Raw genomic sequence first — 16,860 nt, forward strand, 5'->3', positions numbered from 1 at the left:
TATATTTTGATTGTAGTCTTACTTGACAACATTTATTCTGTCTTTTTTATAATAGTTCTGAAACTATGAATTATAGAATGCATGTTTTTGTATACATTGTTCTAAAAGATTTCATATATAGAAGATAAATTTGATGGCATCAAGTAAAGTTTTTTTGAGAATTTTTCAGCGTGCAGGCTTATGTATGCACAATTACAAATAATATTGGAAAAACTAATTCTAGCAATTTATTTTTATTATTGCAGATGGCAGTGAGAGAGGATCAGCATTTTGATGTCTGTAATCCTAGCATTTCATCTGGTTGCATTGGAAGTGAACCTTTAGTTTCCACAGGAACATGATCTCAGTTCATTACAATCCAGACATGAATGGAATGCAGCACAGCATGAAACCAGGAAACTGCTTTATTAAGTAGTGCATTTCAGCTTGAAATTGATTTACATTTTACCACTAGTCACAATCAGATATTTCAGCGCATTTGTTTTTCTTTTTTAAATTTGCTTGTGTAAAGAGCATATCAAAATGTCAGAAACTGGTACCATATTAGCTCGTTAATTTCACAAAATATACAAGCATGTCAACCTAATGTTTACTCTTTTGTACTTGTTTTGAACTTGTATTAATTTTAAAGACTTTAAAAAAAAGTATTTTGTAGTACATGTATTTCCAAATGATGGTGCAGCGTATTTTTCCAAGAGGCCAATGATATTCAGTTTTCAACTTTTGTGACAAAGGGGCTTCTCAAATTATATTTCATGTGCAGAGAGGCAATTTTGATTATAAAGGTCGCCAAAACAAACTAAACTCAACAATTTGGGTTGTAGTTTACTGAAATATTATGTTCACCTTTTTAGTTGTGATATTATTTTTAAATAGATTAAGAGCTCAATGCAAAAGTAAAATCTGTACATATTTATACTCAGTCTCAACTTAATTTTGTACAGTATATGGTTGGTGCTTTGTAGGAATGTGCAATCTTTGTTCAGCACATTTCCTTTTGCCTTGTATTGTTTGCCACTTATTATCCTGTATTAGATGTCTTATGCATTAGATATTTTGCTACATGTCTCAAGTATGACATGCCTCATTGTGGAAAAGTCTGTTTGCAGTGATCTAAACTTAAGAACCGAGGACATTAAAAATGTATGCCATTTTTACATGCTTATAAGTCAAGCCCAACTGCAAATTGCATAGACCTAGATCTGCTGTCACATAATCATGTGGGTTTGTGCAGTTTGTTTGAAGTAGTCAGTATAACAAACAACATATACCCTGGGTGTGCACTATGCTATGGCAGATCAGGATCTTTGTTGTTTTGTAGTTTGACTTGTGAGGATATATGGTACACAAATTTTAGAATGAAACAGTAACTGGGGGTAGTTTATCAGTATTATGGAGATAATATAATGATTCTCAGAATGACACTTATCCTGACTTACTCTTGATCATCCTGAATTTTCATTTAAAAATCTGAGAACTCCGATATTCCCATTTGTTTTACCCCAAATCATGATTTTTTTAAAGGCACCCCCTCTTTTTTTTTTCACAATGACTGCCTCCTTCAAAGAGAGCAAAAGTGATGCAGAAAATCCATGAGGAATATGCTACAGACATACTGTCAGATCTATGATTTTTCCATTTTCATCTTTTATGCTGACATTTAATTTATTAATTGAATTAACACTAATTAGCATGCATTAAAGATGACATTGAAAAATGAAAAAATTTCAGGGTATGGCTGTAGCACACATTTTCCACAAAAAGCAATAAGCATAAGACAGCAGAGATGTCAAATCATTTGTAAAGTTTTTGTAAATATATGGTTGCAAACACTGATCCTGAGTTGGGGTTTGGTTGGGGTGGGGTCCCATTTTCAAAAATTTATCCGTTGGCTTCTTGATTTTCATTCCACTCAAGGTGGCAGGTTTAGATTCTGATTGATTTTTGTTTGTGATCGGGGTGGGTAGGAGATTCTTTTTCATCTTGCAATTAGCATAATGGTCACTTGTTTGGGGTTTTAGTATGTACCTGTAATGCCTTTGCAAAACCAATGTTAATTACAGGTTTGAAATTCAATAAGACATAACTATTCATAGTACATACAATTCTGTACAGTCTTACAATTTTAGCAGTATTTTGAATATCAAGTGAACTTGATATCTACTCTTTAAGCTGCTCATTTGAACTGTGTACATTAACATTTCTTCATCCAAGTTGGAGGGAAGAGTACAGAATAGGGGGTGATTAATTTGTACTATCAGAAAAAGGGTGATCATTTTTATTCTTCTTATTACTTCTCATGAATAATCTGCCAGTTTTGTGATATCCACTGAACTAGTGCCTTCTTTGTATATTGTAACACACTGTTTAAGCTCCTGAAAGGTATGTTCACCTTTGTAGTGTTTGTGTACAGTTGCTTATCACCATTCATTGTACTCCTCAAACAAGGAAACATTATTTGTAACATAATTTTTCAGTTGCAGTCAGGATCATAATTAAATTTCATTTCCTTGGACAAGAGCATCATGTTTAGATTTTAGAAGAGTATATTTTTGTATGTTCAGTGTAATGTTTGTTTGGAAGAATACATTCTAGTAGGCAGTAAGTACTAACCTTTAAAGACCTACAATATTCTAGACTGGTTTTCTGCTATTTAATAAATACCACCTTTTGAGAAATTGAAGACTGGAGAACCATGTTGACTTTGCAGTTCTAGACAGGCTTTCAGGCATTTTATTTGAACCAAACATATTAAACATTGGACAGTGCCAACCAGTGGGCAAGTATTTCACCTTACAGTCTGCTCAAAAGTATGCTGAAAATATTTCTTTATTAAATTCAGGAATTTTTAATATGCCCACCAAAAGTGGATAGTATTGTTATGATGTCTGTTGGTTACCAGTTTGACTTCTGCACAGAGACTTGAGATATTCACTGTCTGTAGTTAACAAACTCTATGGCTGGCTTGCACATAGGATAAGTAAGAACTCTTATAAATTTTGGGCTGAAAGGTCATGGTCACTGACTGAAAGAAGCAAATTGCAGTTACCAAACTCATTGGATAGCTTGTCCTTGGAGTAAGGAAGAAAGCTGATCAGTTTTGGGGTTAAAAAGTCAGGGTCACTGACTGAAAGAAAAAAATTGTTTCCACACAATAACTTGATTTCTCTATCATCTACAGTTACCACATGGGTGGAGTCCAAAGATCAAGGTCACTGACAAAGAAAAATGTTTTCTACACAATTGCACAAAGTTCTACATCACATACCTCAACCAACCTTTGTAGATGCCTTGCACGTAAGAAGCCTTTTGATTTTGTGGTCACAAAGTCCAAGGTGAAGGTAACTGTGAAAGAAGAAAAATAGTTTCTGCACAATATTATTAGTATCCAGCAAACTTTGTGCATGGCTTGCTCTTATGGAAAGGAAGAAGCCTATTGATTTTTGGGATCCAAAGGTCAAGGTAGCTGTGACTGAAAGAAGAAAAATGGCTTTTAAAAAGAAGTGAATTATCTAAACAGAGGACTATTGAACACAGGGTGTGTGTATAATGTGGCAATTATTGTACTCTTCTTGACAATATTAGACAGTGTAATATATGTTGATGCGGTACTCTTGTTGACATTATTATTGTAATATGTGTTGATATGGTACTTTTGTGGACAATATAGTGCCATGTAATATGTGTTGATATGTTACTAAAGAGTCTACAAAATAGACTCATATCATTCCTTTCCAACATTTTGGGGGAACTCTAAATTCTTGTCCTTACCACATGACTTTGAATTTGCTAAAATAGGTACTTTATTTAATTGCACACCCATGTTAAAATAGGCAAGCCTTGAACGTATTTTAGTAAATGGAAATACATCAAGACTGCTACAGTTGCTGATTAACTGTAACATTTACATACATTTCCTGGAGTGCATTGCTACATCCAACCACTGCCGGCTCAGTGGGTATTGCAACTTGTAAGTATTTTATTTGAAAGGCGCTGAGGTCTTTTACTATGGAGTTTAGTTTATTGTCATGTATGTACATATGTTGGTTTTGTATTTGTTTTTTTTTGTTTTTTTTAAATTGAGAAATTAACTTTTCACAGTGACATGCATTGTGTTAAAAATTTAATTTTTTGAAGTTTTTTATGCTGATGTTGTTTTTTTAAAAAACAACTTTTTTTAAAATGGCAAATGCTAGGATTGGTATGTAGGTATGATCAGCAAGGCTCAATAATTATACTATTAAAATTCCCTTTATGATGTTTGTTTGTATATAGTTGTATGCATAATTATTGGCCATGTAATAGATTGCATTTAAGTATTTATGTCCTACAAGAAATAAGGGAAATATCTGCTGATGCAGCACAAAATCAGAGACACTAGATTCAGCAATAAATTTATGGCCAGTTTGGAACACAGAAAGCATATTATTGGCTTTCATCTTGTATTTTAATAATATTTGCATGTCCCTGGTTTTGGATATTTTTGTTTAAAGCTGATAATGTTACATATTGTAGTTCACAATCAGTTCTGTCCACAGACATCTCCAACTTGCAGTGGCATTTTGTTTGGTGTGTGTGTGTATGTATATATTCATTCAAACCCATCCTAACAGTCAGCTGTAATCAATGGTCACATGGTCACAATGTACCATTCTATTAAAAAAAACTTATGATTTACTGTATAAATGCCCTGTATTTAACTTTCACCTGGTATTCAGCAGCCAGGTGTTTTCTAAGCAGAAAATGGTTTCACCTTGCCTAAGGTGGTCACTGAAATGTATCAGGAATGACTGCTCCAAGTATGCAAATTAAATACTACTTTCGTTTGATGAGCAAGGCATTGTTTAGATAAAGGCGTATTGTGTGAATTGATGTTTAAGCATGTCAGATCTCATTTGTACTTGCTGAACTCCATCCACACTGTATGTCAAACTCAAAGGTGTCAGCATGTCAGCTTTCAGAAGCAAGGCAAGCACTTTTTATCCTCACAGGAAAGGATCAAAGCAGTTCATTTGTTAGATGGTGGAAAAAGTAGTTGTCTTATCACAGCAAATATGGAAATACCTTTTGTGACAGGTATAGTTTTGTATCTTCCTGAATTTGCATGTGAATTAAAAATTGTTCCAAGTCGCCAGAAAGATAAGTTCTGATGCAGCATAGAAATACATGAAGGCCGTCCCACCCTATCAACAAGTTTTTTCCACCAGAATGGGAAAAAACATGGTTGTGTATTTATTACAAACCTATCTTTTACTCTTTCTATGTACGTTTTAGAGGCAGTGTGGCTGGCATCAAAAGTACCTATTTAGTTCAATTGGTTGTGTAATTTGGAAATGTTGATTGACTGACTCTGTCAAAAACCAGATCATCCATGTAATAATAACTGGGAAATAATAAATTTACGAGCTGAAGCGATCAGTAAACAACTCTGTTATGTTGGTGTATTATGGGATGTCATTTGTAAACCCTTTTCTGATGGTAAATTATGGGATGGCATTTGTAAACCCTACTCCACTGGGACATTATGGGATGGCATATGTAAACCCTATTCTACTGGTACATTATGGGATGGCATTTGTAAACCCTATTCTACTGGTACATTATGAGATGGCATATGTAAACCCTATTCTGCTGGCACATTATGGGGTAGCAGATGTAAATCAAGTTCTGTTGGCACATTATTTGGTGGCAGATATAACTCCACTTTTGCTGGCAGATTATGCGATGGCAGATATAACTCCAGTTTTGCTGGCACATTATAGGGTGGCAGATGTGAATCCAACTCTGCTGGCACGTTATGCGGTAGCAGATGTAAATCCAGTTCTTCTGGCACATTATGCGGTGGCAGATGTGAATTCAACTCTGCTGGCACATTATGCGGTGGCAGATATAACTCCAGTTTTGATGGTACATTATGGGGTGGCAGATGCAAATCCAACTCTCCTGGCATGTTATGCGGTGGCAGATGTAAATCCAGTTTTGCTGGCACATTATACGGTGGCAGATGTGAATCCAATTCAGCTGGCACGTTATGTGGTGGCAGATATAACTCCAGTTTTGCTGGCACATTATAGAGTGGCAAATGTAAATCCAGTTCTGCTGGCAGATTATGGGATGGCAGATGTAAATCCAGTTCTGCTGGCACGTTATGCGATGGGAGATCTATATCCAGTTTTGCTGGCAGATTATGGGATGGCAAATGTAAATCCACTTCTGCTGGCAGATTATGGGATGGCAAAGGTAAATCCATTTCTGCTGGCAGATTATGCGTTGGCAGATGCGGTTTTATATTGTTACCAGTTTGGTACATGTTGTGTATGGATATACATACATGCTTGGTACCTTCATGTTGTGCATGGATATATATACATGCTTGGCACCTTCGTGTTGTGTATGGATATATATACATGCTTGGCACCTTCATGTTGTGTATGGATATACATACATGCTTGGTACCTTCATGTTGTGCATGGATATATATACATGCTTGGCACCTTCGTGTTGTGTATGGATATATATACATGCTTGGCACCTTCATGTTGTGTATGGATATACATACATGCTTGGTACCTTCATGTTGTGCATGGATATATATATACATGCTTGGCACCTTCATGTTGTGCATGGATATACATACATGCTTGGCACCTGCTTGGATATACATACATGCTTGGTACCTGCATGGATATACATAAATGCTTGGTACCTTCATGAACTTAATGCTTAATAGGTTATTGACGTTATTTACATTTACAAACAGACAACTGATATTGACACCTGTGGAACTTGGGAAATATAAGCAAATTAGAAAAATGTAGGTAGTTTGATCATTTAATGGATTATTTTCACAAATGTTAAACTTTTTTTATTACAAAAACTGATGGTCTTTTGTACCTTATCATTACATTACTGAAGATTTGACTGACATATTATTCACAAGACTTTCGTCATCTAGATTTTGCATGCAAAATTAGTTCTCACATAATTTTTTCAGTCACTTAAAACTATCTCTATGTTTTGGTTTTAATTAATATTATTTGATAACATTGATTATATTATATTATAAGTGTAATTATTATTTGATGTATTAATTGTGAATGGCTATAGTTTTTATAAGAGATAGAAAAATGGTTAAGTTTTCATATAGTTAAATTTATGAATTTGAATTCCTCTGAGAGGAAAAATATTTATGAGTTTGTGTGCTTGGATTTTAGTTTAAAGGATCCATTCACATATTATTTTATGTTTATAGATATATTTAAAACAAATTTGAGTTCTTGGAATCAGTGCCATTAGAAATTAACATTAAAAAAAAACTAATCTATTATCAGGTCTGATAAGTAAAAAACATTATGTTCTTTTGTCCTGTACTTAGCTAAGTTTTTGCAGTGTCTCATTACAATTCATTTTTGTTATCCAAAAAATGACTATATTTCTACTACCTCAGGTATGAACATTTTTTCAGGTGAATCAAGAGATCCAGCATTGCAGAAAGTTATCAGAAGTTCATTCCTCTGTATACCCAACAAAATTTTTCCCATGTAAAGAAACCGCTCTGCCCACTTTCTGTGCATACAGATATTTTTAGAGTTTGACTCTTCTAATTTGTCTATATGGTTGTGTATGCAGTTCCGTATTAAACATCATTGGAAATTTCTTTTAGTAAATTTAAACAGTATTTCATGTTAGGTTGATATCACAGAATAATGCATGGAAATAATTGATACAATATAGAAATACTGTTTTGAATTAAATATATGTGTAGCTGCAAGCTTGAGAAAGGATGCCACTTAGTTTGCAGTGTTAAGTAAGGAATATAAATAATGGTTCCTTCTCTTGAAGCATTTTCCACTCAGTAGATGCAAAGTGAATAGCACATACACCTGTTGATATTTTGATCAATGTCACCAACATACAAATTATATAGAAACAGTTTATCTCATAGCAGTATAAAAAAACAAAAGGAAGAATTTAAGGACACGTTTAAATTACTGATATTGACCTTCTTGAAAGACCACCTTGATAGGAAGGACAAGTCAGAAAGTGTTGCCTTTGTAAATATGTTCATGAACTAAGTTTAATGTTTGTTCTTTGTTGTTTAAAGTTTAAAAATTTTTAAGTCTTTTGAAAAAGGTTTTAAAGTTAACTTGTGTTAAGACAGATGCTGTAGTTTTTAAAACCTTATCATGTAAAAACGTTTGACTTCAGTGTCTGCACTTTACCTTTAGATTTTGCATAGTATATTGAACAGTTGGTATGAAATATATAAAGATGTTACATTACACCATGGCATGATTTTTTAAAAATAGTTTTTTCATTTCTCATTCTGATCATTTTTTTTATACCATTAATAAGAAAGTGTGTGCAATGTGTTTTTGCATGTGTTATCCATCTTTTAGAAAAATGCTCAAGACTCAGAAATGTGTACAGGAACAGCCCAAGTCATTACTAATACATTTACTTTAATTACAGTCATGAAGTTGAAATTTAAGATCAATATTTACAATTTGTTTTTTTGTCGGAAAGTTCTGGTCTGAATTGTGCATAGCTTTGAAATCTTTTGAATAAAAAATGTTTGCTCACATGAACGTTTCTTTTAAAAAATGTGAAGTGTATTCTTTGTCATGTCAGCAGCAACTGTTGGGTTAGGTATATTTTAACTGTCACAAAAGTCATCTTCAGTCTTTTATTTCATGTTTTCTCAGTGAAAAAAGAAGAAGAAAAAATATATGTAGGAAGGAAATACATGCAGAACACTGATGGACACAATTGAAATCAAGCCAAGCATATGTAAACTTGATGATTTCTGTAAATGGTGGCAATGCGCAATATTTGATAGGGTATAATTTGTTGCTGTTATAAAGAACTCTTTTGAATAATGCTTCCAACACAATGGGTACTGTATACATATCTAAATACAGCTAACGATGTGTTTCTGATAAATTATCATCCAAGTTTTTTTTTCTAATAACATCCTGTTTTAATAGTAAAGTGGAAGGAAAAGTTGTCACGTAAGTAAAATTTTATCATTCACAGCTATGGTGTTGACACTGTTGGCTAGATTGACACTTGCTTGTTTAATTATCCCAAATTTATAATGTGCAGAATTGTGAAAATTTACCCAGGTGTATATATTTGGTAAATAATTTTATTTCTTGACAAGTTAATGATTTTGTTGATTTTTCATTGATAACCTTTCTATAGATTATTAAAGCATTTTATAGATTATTTGCATAAAATCGATCTATTTAAGAAATATGCCCAAAATGTTTGTTTCATTACAAGATTTGAAAGCAAAACAGTATAGGACATCCTGTTAATATAGATTTCTGTTGTTTCCATATATGTATATGCTCTTTGGTGCCGCATATTTATGAACAAATGTCAGCAATGTTGTAGCATAATGCAAGTTTTAATTGTGATACTTCACTACAGTTACATTTACTTTCCACAGTATTTTATTATATATTCTTTGACATGAATTACTTGCTGAAGGCACTTTGGAATAGAATAAAGCAAATTTCTGATGTACACTTATTGGACTTCCATATCTGATTTCATTTGGAATGGAATAAAGCAAATTGCTGATGTACACTTATTGGACTTCCATGTCTGATTTCATTTGGAATGGAATAAAGCAAATTTCTGATGTACACTTATTGGACTTCCATGTCTGATTTCATTTGGAATGGAATAAAGCATGTTTCTGATGTACACTTATTGGACTTCCATATCTGATTTCATTTGGAATGGAATAAAGCATGTTTCTGATGTACACTTATTGGACTTCCATGTCTGATTTCATTTGGAATGAAAAAAAGTCACATGATTTCACATTCCATTTACACTTTTTTCTTCCCAATGAAACAAATTTTTGTTTGGCTTGGATCATGGGTGCAAATATTTTCATAGCAACCCACCTCCAAAAATTATTTTTCATATGATCATCACTGAACAATTATTCTAGACTGTTTTCCATTAACCTGTTGAAAATGTCAGTAATATCATGTGATGAAAACCTTTGGTTCTGCTTTATGAGCCACAAAAGCTGAGGAGTCTTGTAAAATACTGTCTTTTCTTTGGCAGGATTTCCCCACTTCACCTAGACAATACTGTTAACCATTATATATACAGTGTTCCAATATCTTTGCTATTGTAACATGCATTTTCCAGTGTCAATAATTTTTTACTGATTTCTTTGATGGGTATTGTCAAATCTTTCAACTTACCCAAGTCGGTTCAAAACAAGCATTTGTTAGTTTGCACACGTTGCTAATTGCAGAAACCAAGACCTAAAAATAAATATCTAAATATATCACCGAGTTCGAGCTTGGGTCAAAATTATGCTAAACAAAATGATAAGAGTACTGTTGTAACATTTCTTCATAAATATATAGTACATAATTGTAGCTCAAGTCAGTAATGACTTTCTGTTTTGCAGTTTTAGAGCATTGATGGGAAAATATATTAAATAATCCTAAAAGAGGAGCTATTGATCATGCAGTTAGACATTTTGTTCCAGATAAAGTTAGCTTGAATATTACAAAATATGGATCCTATTATGTACTGTAAAACTAGAAGAAAACAAGTCTATCATCATTTCTGTTGGGCATTCAGAATCATGTTGAAACTGATTTTCAGGTATGTATGGTTAGTTTTAATACCATAATGGCTATATAATGATGATTTGGGCATCCACAGGTGTGTCTGTCCGTCCATACCCTAGATTAAAATCAGTGTTCAAGTTTTTTACATTAATCTTGATGTTCAAGTTTTTTTGATTATGCTTAAAGTTCAAGATAGTTTCTTTGTAGACATAAAAAGGCAGGCTTGATAAAAGAGGTCTCTTGTATTATATGTTAATTGTTGAATCTCACTTTTGCATTTCAAGTTGATTACTTGATAGCTTGTAATAGATCATTGATGTTCTTTTGTTCTCTTGAAAATTCCTCCATTCTATCTATCTCAGTTGCCACTTCCTATCTAACGGTGTATTCATCTCTTGGTGCTCATCAGTTGAGTCCCTACACTGAACAGTTATAATTTGGTCTTGATAGATACACAGAAATCTTACCACCACCACCAGTCCTACCCCTGGGGGGAAAAAAAGCTCTGGTTAGCTTTTCAGCACAAGAAACAATTCCTACCCAAGAGAATGGCAGTTCATTCTAGTACATTAATAACATATTTTATCATGAAACATAAGCACTTTTCAGCATTAAGAACATTTCATACCATAGATAGGGGCTGTGTACAGGTTAAATTGACCGGGAGGGTTTGATGCCAAGTTCTGTAGATTTGTGTTTTCAAAAATTAATTTTCATTCTGATCAGTTGATATTTTACAAAAATCTCTATTTAATATTACTTTTTTATTAGCTAAAGGCTCCATTTGTAGTATCCTAGACCTTTACAATGCTTACAGGCTTCATATATTAGGAGAGTTGATAGACCTTTAGAGTGCCTAAAGGATTCATATATTAGGAGGGCTGATAGACCTTTAGAGTGCCTGTTGACTCCATGTATAATGGATGATGAGAATTGATAGTAGTTGCACTGTTTAATGTTTGTTTCAGTCTATATAGCCAGAAAGTTCAGGCACTCAGCAGGAAGTAGTCTCTCTGTATTTGATATATTTATCAACACATGTATAGCATATACATACAAGCAAGTAAATTCATTAGACCTTGACTAGGTTGTGTACATCATCACAGTATTGATGTGTGAATCATATACAAGCAATTAAAACAGCTAGCCGTTGATTATTAGTTGTATCATAACAAAATTAGAGCAAAATATTCTTTTGCCCTTATATTTCAAGATACTTGATGGAAATTTGTTAAAATACCTGTTATTTTCATGTATTAAGTACACTTTGTATACCTTATTTTTTAGGTCTTGATTATGTTCATTCCCATTAATTGTAGAGCTTTTGTTAGCTCCTATATTGTTTGCTGATTTGTATGTTTTCTGGTAGTGTCATATACTTGTGTCATTGTTTGTTTGGGGTTTTTTTTCCTTCTTTTAAGCAGACAGACCTTTCTCACATCTTGACACTTGCATGTTTGGCAGGAATTTTCAACATGAAATAAAATTCAGTATTTTTAGTTGTTTGTATTATTTCATCTAATTACAATTACTTTTAATTTTAAAGCGACCACAGTTTGAATTTACTAATGATGTAACTAATGGCCAGACTATTATTTAAAAAGCTTCTTTTGTGTTGTTAACAACAAGATGTTTCTCTCATCACTTGGTGCCTGAATGTTGAGTTAGGTTTGGTTGGGTTGAATAGGTGCTACATGCCTTGTATGTTGAGTTAGTTTGGGTTGGGTTGAATTTATTTGGGTTGAGTTGAATGGTGCTTTGTAGCACAGCAGCACTTTGAATGTTACATAATGCCAAGGCAAAGCGACTTGAGTGCCTGCACAAGTAAACTGATGGTGGAAATTGAACCCAAAACCTTCTAGTCACAAATCCAGTGCCTTGACCACTGAGCCAAGGACACGCTTGAATTTAAAACCATCAAAACACGATTGAAACTGCTGATGACACTGCCTCTTTCAATGCTGTTGGAAATGTGACCATTGTCTTGTTTTGAAACCAACAATAGCTTGATAAGTAATGCAACTAACCTGACTTATGCAATGTAGGTCATGTAACCATTTAGTGCTATACTTATGAAAATGAGCAGAAACCTTTATGAATTTTTATCATAAGACACTTTATGATTGGTCCTAAATGAAAATAGTGCTCCTCAGAAATTCATTATGGCTGCCCTGATGGCCATCTTGAAAATCTTGTTATTGCTGCTCCTAATAAATGCATGGCCATATTTGATATGGGTTTTCACTACAAAACTTAAGATTTCTAGTTGGTCCAAATAGTGTCGATCAAACATCCAATAATGGTGGCCAGCTTGAAATTGTATTAATTAGTCCTGATGGTGGAGCTGTTGACATGGGATGAAAAACATTTTATACTGTCAGATTGCTCCTAAACCAAACAGGTGCCTGTCATACATTCAGTATGACCACCATGGTGGTCATTATGAAAATTTTATCACTACTACTGAATAACTGCATGGATGTCTGGTTGGTCATACAGGTCCTTGGATATCCAGTATGTCAAAATGGTACTGATCTGATATGCAGTATTGCTGGCAAGTTGGCCAAGCTTGAAAATATTATTGCTACTCCTCTACATTAGATGGTCTGTCAGTAAATGACATTTTATGGTGTTACTTGTCCTAAATGAAAATGGTACACATGGACAGTCAAAATCTTGCTACTTCATATGAATGGATGGTCAAATCTACATTACTACTATAAAATTGAGTAAGAAATTAAAATGTTACGTCTCAGTGCACGAACATGGCCACCAAATCTTTTTATTGCTACTTCCCCTATGGATGGCAATATCTACTTAATGGGCTTTTAACCATGTCTTTATGTCTGGTTGATACTAAGTAAAATGATGCTGATCCAACATAAAATATGACCAGCTTGGTGGCAGTCTTGAAAATCTTATCACTAGTCCTCTTTTCAAGATGGTCATATTGACAACAGTTCTCACTAATGCTAACATGACCTTCCAGATTTTGACAGATGCTGCAAATATGCTTCTTCACAATAGATGGCCTTATGACAGGGATTGACAAAATGTGACCCACAGGCAAGATCCAGTCCATGGCCCTCTTTTATCTGTTAATTCACATCATCACAAGGTGTAGCTTTACATAACTTACCCAGCTCATGCCATGGAGGAGGTTACCCATACCTGCCTTACCATCATTTTTTAAAAAAAAGAATGATTTTTCTTGCATTTTGCAATACATAGTTCTTCATGCATTAAAATGATGCAGTTACGACTGGCTTCCTTGATAGCCATCATTTTTAGTTATTCTCCTGAAAGGACAATGGGTTTATATTACAACACTAGCAATGTGTAGCTGATAAAGATAAAAATGGGGCTCATTTGACCTCCAACACAGCACAATAATCTTGAATGGCTAGTTAATACTATTTGTCTTACAAGACTGATGGCATTTTCATTCAAAACACTTTTTACAATGATTGATATGTTCTCAATGAAAACTGTGTACGTCTGACCATCAACTTATCCATACTTTTTTGAAGTTTTAAACCAGATCTAATTGACCTTGAGGTCAATTTAAAGGTCATTGTTTGCATCTTTGTACTTCATCAAATTTATTAGCATAGTGACTTGCACATACAGAAGTTGATTTTAATCAGACTTTGTCTTCAGTTGCATTTCACTGAACAAGTTGTTGCTCACCGAGATTGATGTTAAGGACAACGGTTGATTGAGATTTTTGAGCTGCACTGGCATGTAAGCATGATGACAAACATATGTGAATGGATTTTTATAATCTCACCCCTTGGATATATCATAAAAAATACCCTGAATGATGGCACATCAATAATTTTTATTTCTTTTTCCCCACAAGAAATATTACTTATAGATTTATCAAGTTGTAGGCATACTGATAGTTCTTGTCTAATACATGGATCTTCCATCAAGTCCAATGTTAAATGCCATGGCAAAGAATTTTGTTCTGCACTTACAGGATCTTGTTGATCACGAAATACTGCTGCAAAACTCGAACTGTTGCAGGTTCAGCAATCCTTCTTAAACTGGTTTAGATTATGCCTAAACCAAAGATCTTGAAAAGTAAGCATTGGCAATATTAGCTCTCAAACTCACACAATCCATTCAGGGGTACCTCAAGGCTCAGTTTTGGGCCCTCTCCTCTTCCTTATCTATCTCAATGATCTACCATTAAATAATGAATCCACAAATACAAATTTGTTTGCAGATGATGCAACCTTGTATACATCTAGTTCTGATACTGAAGTTATCCAAATGAGATTCAACTTGGACCTTATAAGAGTCCAAAACTGGGGACAACAAAATAGGATGGTAATTAATGAAGGTAAAACAAAATGTATGATTTTGGGAACATCACAAAAGCTACACAAGTTAGGGAATCCAGAACTATCTCGTGCAATAAATAATCATCCATTAGAAAATGTCAAGCATGAAAAGCTTGTAGGTGTGACCGTAGATAATAATTTATTATCGAATGATTATATTGATAAGCTTTGTAAAACACTGTCATCCAAAATTGCCCTACTTAGCAGAATCAAGAAATATTTACCTATGGAAACTCAAAATCTATACTACAAGTCATATATTCTTCCAACAATGGATTATTCTTCAAATGTATGGGGAAACTGCTAAATCTGAGCTTGACGGGATTTATAAACTTCAGAAACGAGCAGCACGTGTAATTTTAGATGCATCTGTTGATCATCCCTCAAAAGCATTATTTACAGAACTCAAATGGTTCACAATATATTACAGGATAGATTTTCACAAGGCAGTTCTATTATATAAATGTCTACATGGAACTGCACCAGAGTATCTTCAGGACTTATTCAGGATTTTTTCAACACAATACCAATTGAAATCAATATCACATGGAAACCTACCACCAAAACCAAGAACAGGTCAATTTAAAAAGAGCTTCAAATACTCTGGTACAGTTCTGTGGAACAAGCTTCCACTACATGTAAAATCTGCTGAAAATATTAGAGTATTTAAGAAGAGATATCCTGAGTATGTATGTGTTATTAACAGATAACGGAATTTAGTATTTTAATACTAAACGTTGAAATAAACAGTAATTATTGCTATCTTCATATAATGTGCATTGTTATACTCTCCTTAAGAGGACCTCAAGGGAGAATAGTCCTTGACTAATGAGTCACCCTCTATAAATAAAGCATTATCATTATTATTAGTGTGAACTTAAACATGAGAAAAAGTTTTTTAAAACAAATTTATATGTTGGAGTTTCTAATGAATGAAAATCAGAGATGGTTTCACTGTTCCACAGCTAAACGAAGAAATGGTTGCATGATGTTGGATTCCTGAAAAGTATTTTGTGTAGCAGATCTCCAGTCCCCTTAAGGGACTCCATTGAGTTATTGCCATTTTATGTTGTTGCAGTGTATGGTACAATCTAATTAGTGCATCTAGTTCCAGTGGTTGAAGGCTTACCATGAAACTTAGTAAATAGTCCATGACCTGAAGATAAGCAGAGCAACAAAAAAAGTCTTTAACTTTTGTTAGAGTTATTGCCTTTTTGTTTTGTATCCTAATGCAGTGCATGACACAATCTTGTTAGCAAAACTACAATAGTTCTGCAGACTTTTTTAATGGATTGGTGTAAAACTTGGTTCATCTAAAGATTGACAAAACTTCATGCCCATCATGATCTATTGCCCTGTACAGCTGCATGCAGTGTATGACTATGAATGCAGAGTTCTCCATCAGATTTTGAAAGTTTCAGTCCAGAACTACTTTTTTAAAGAAAAATAACACGAGTCCCAGCCTTGACCAAGAGTCCCAATAACTGATACAATTTTTCTTCATGCAGTAATTTAACAATATGCATGTTATCAATATAAGAAGTCGTCAGATGGCTAATGCCCATTCATTGTGAAATATTTAGTATTATACCAAAAGAACGAAAACCTGAGGCAATTGAGAATTGTAATAATTGTTATTGTTTGTGATCTTACGACTAAAACCATTCTCATCAGCTTTACCTGGTGGTTCTTTAATGTTCTGTGCAGCTCATAGTAATCAAGGAACCAGATAAAGTTTATTTTGTATATTAATTTATTTCATTAGCTTCATTCTATTTCACATAAGTAAATTTGTCAGCAGACATAGGGACACAATAAAATGATCATATTCCAGGCACTATTTTTTATTTTGTCTATATGCAGCACAGCATACTACATTCATCTGGTTCTTAAACAACTTTACC

At 33.7% G+C, this 16,860-nt stretch overlaps 1 protein-coding gene across 1 annotated transcript in view; it reads left to right on the forward strand.

Annotated features, from left to right (window-relative positions):
* LOC149804464 (protein Smaug homolog 1-like) overlaps window positions 1-12,106 on the forward strand; it is a 123,294-nt gene extending 111,188 nt beyond the window's left edge. Inside the window, exon 13 of the mRNA XM_089940673.1 lies at window positions 246-12,106. Coding sequence (XP_089796799.1) covers window positions 246-274 — 29 coding nt within the window. The 3' untranslated portion in view covers window positions 275-12,106. The remainder of the gene's footprint in view (window positions 1-245) is intronic.
* The last annotated feature ends 4,754 nt before the right edge of the window (window positions 12,107-16,860 follow it).

The sequence above is a fragment of the Sinohyriopsis cumingii genome, chromosome 2 (assembly GCF_028554795.1).
Source record: "Sinohyriopsis cumingii isolate HCF-2022 chromosome 2, ASM2855479v2, whole genome shotgun sequence".
NCBI lineage: Eukaryota > Metazoa > Mollusca > Bivalvia > Unionida > Unionidae > Sinohyriopsis > Sinohyriopsis cumingii.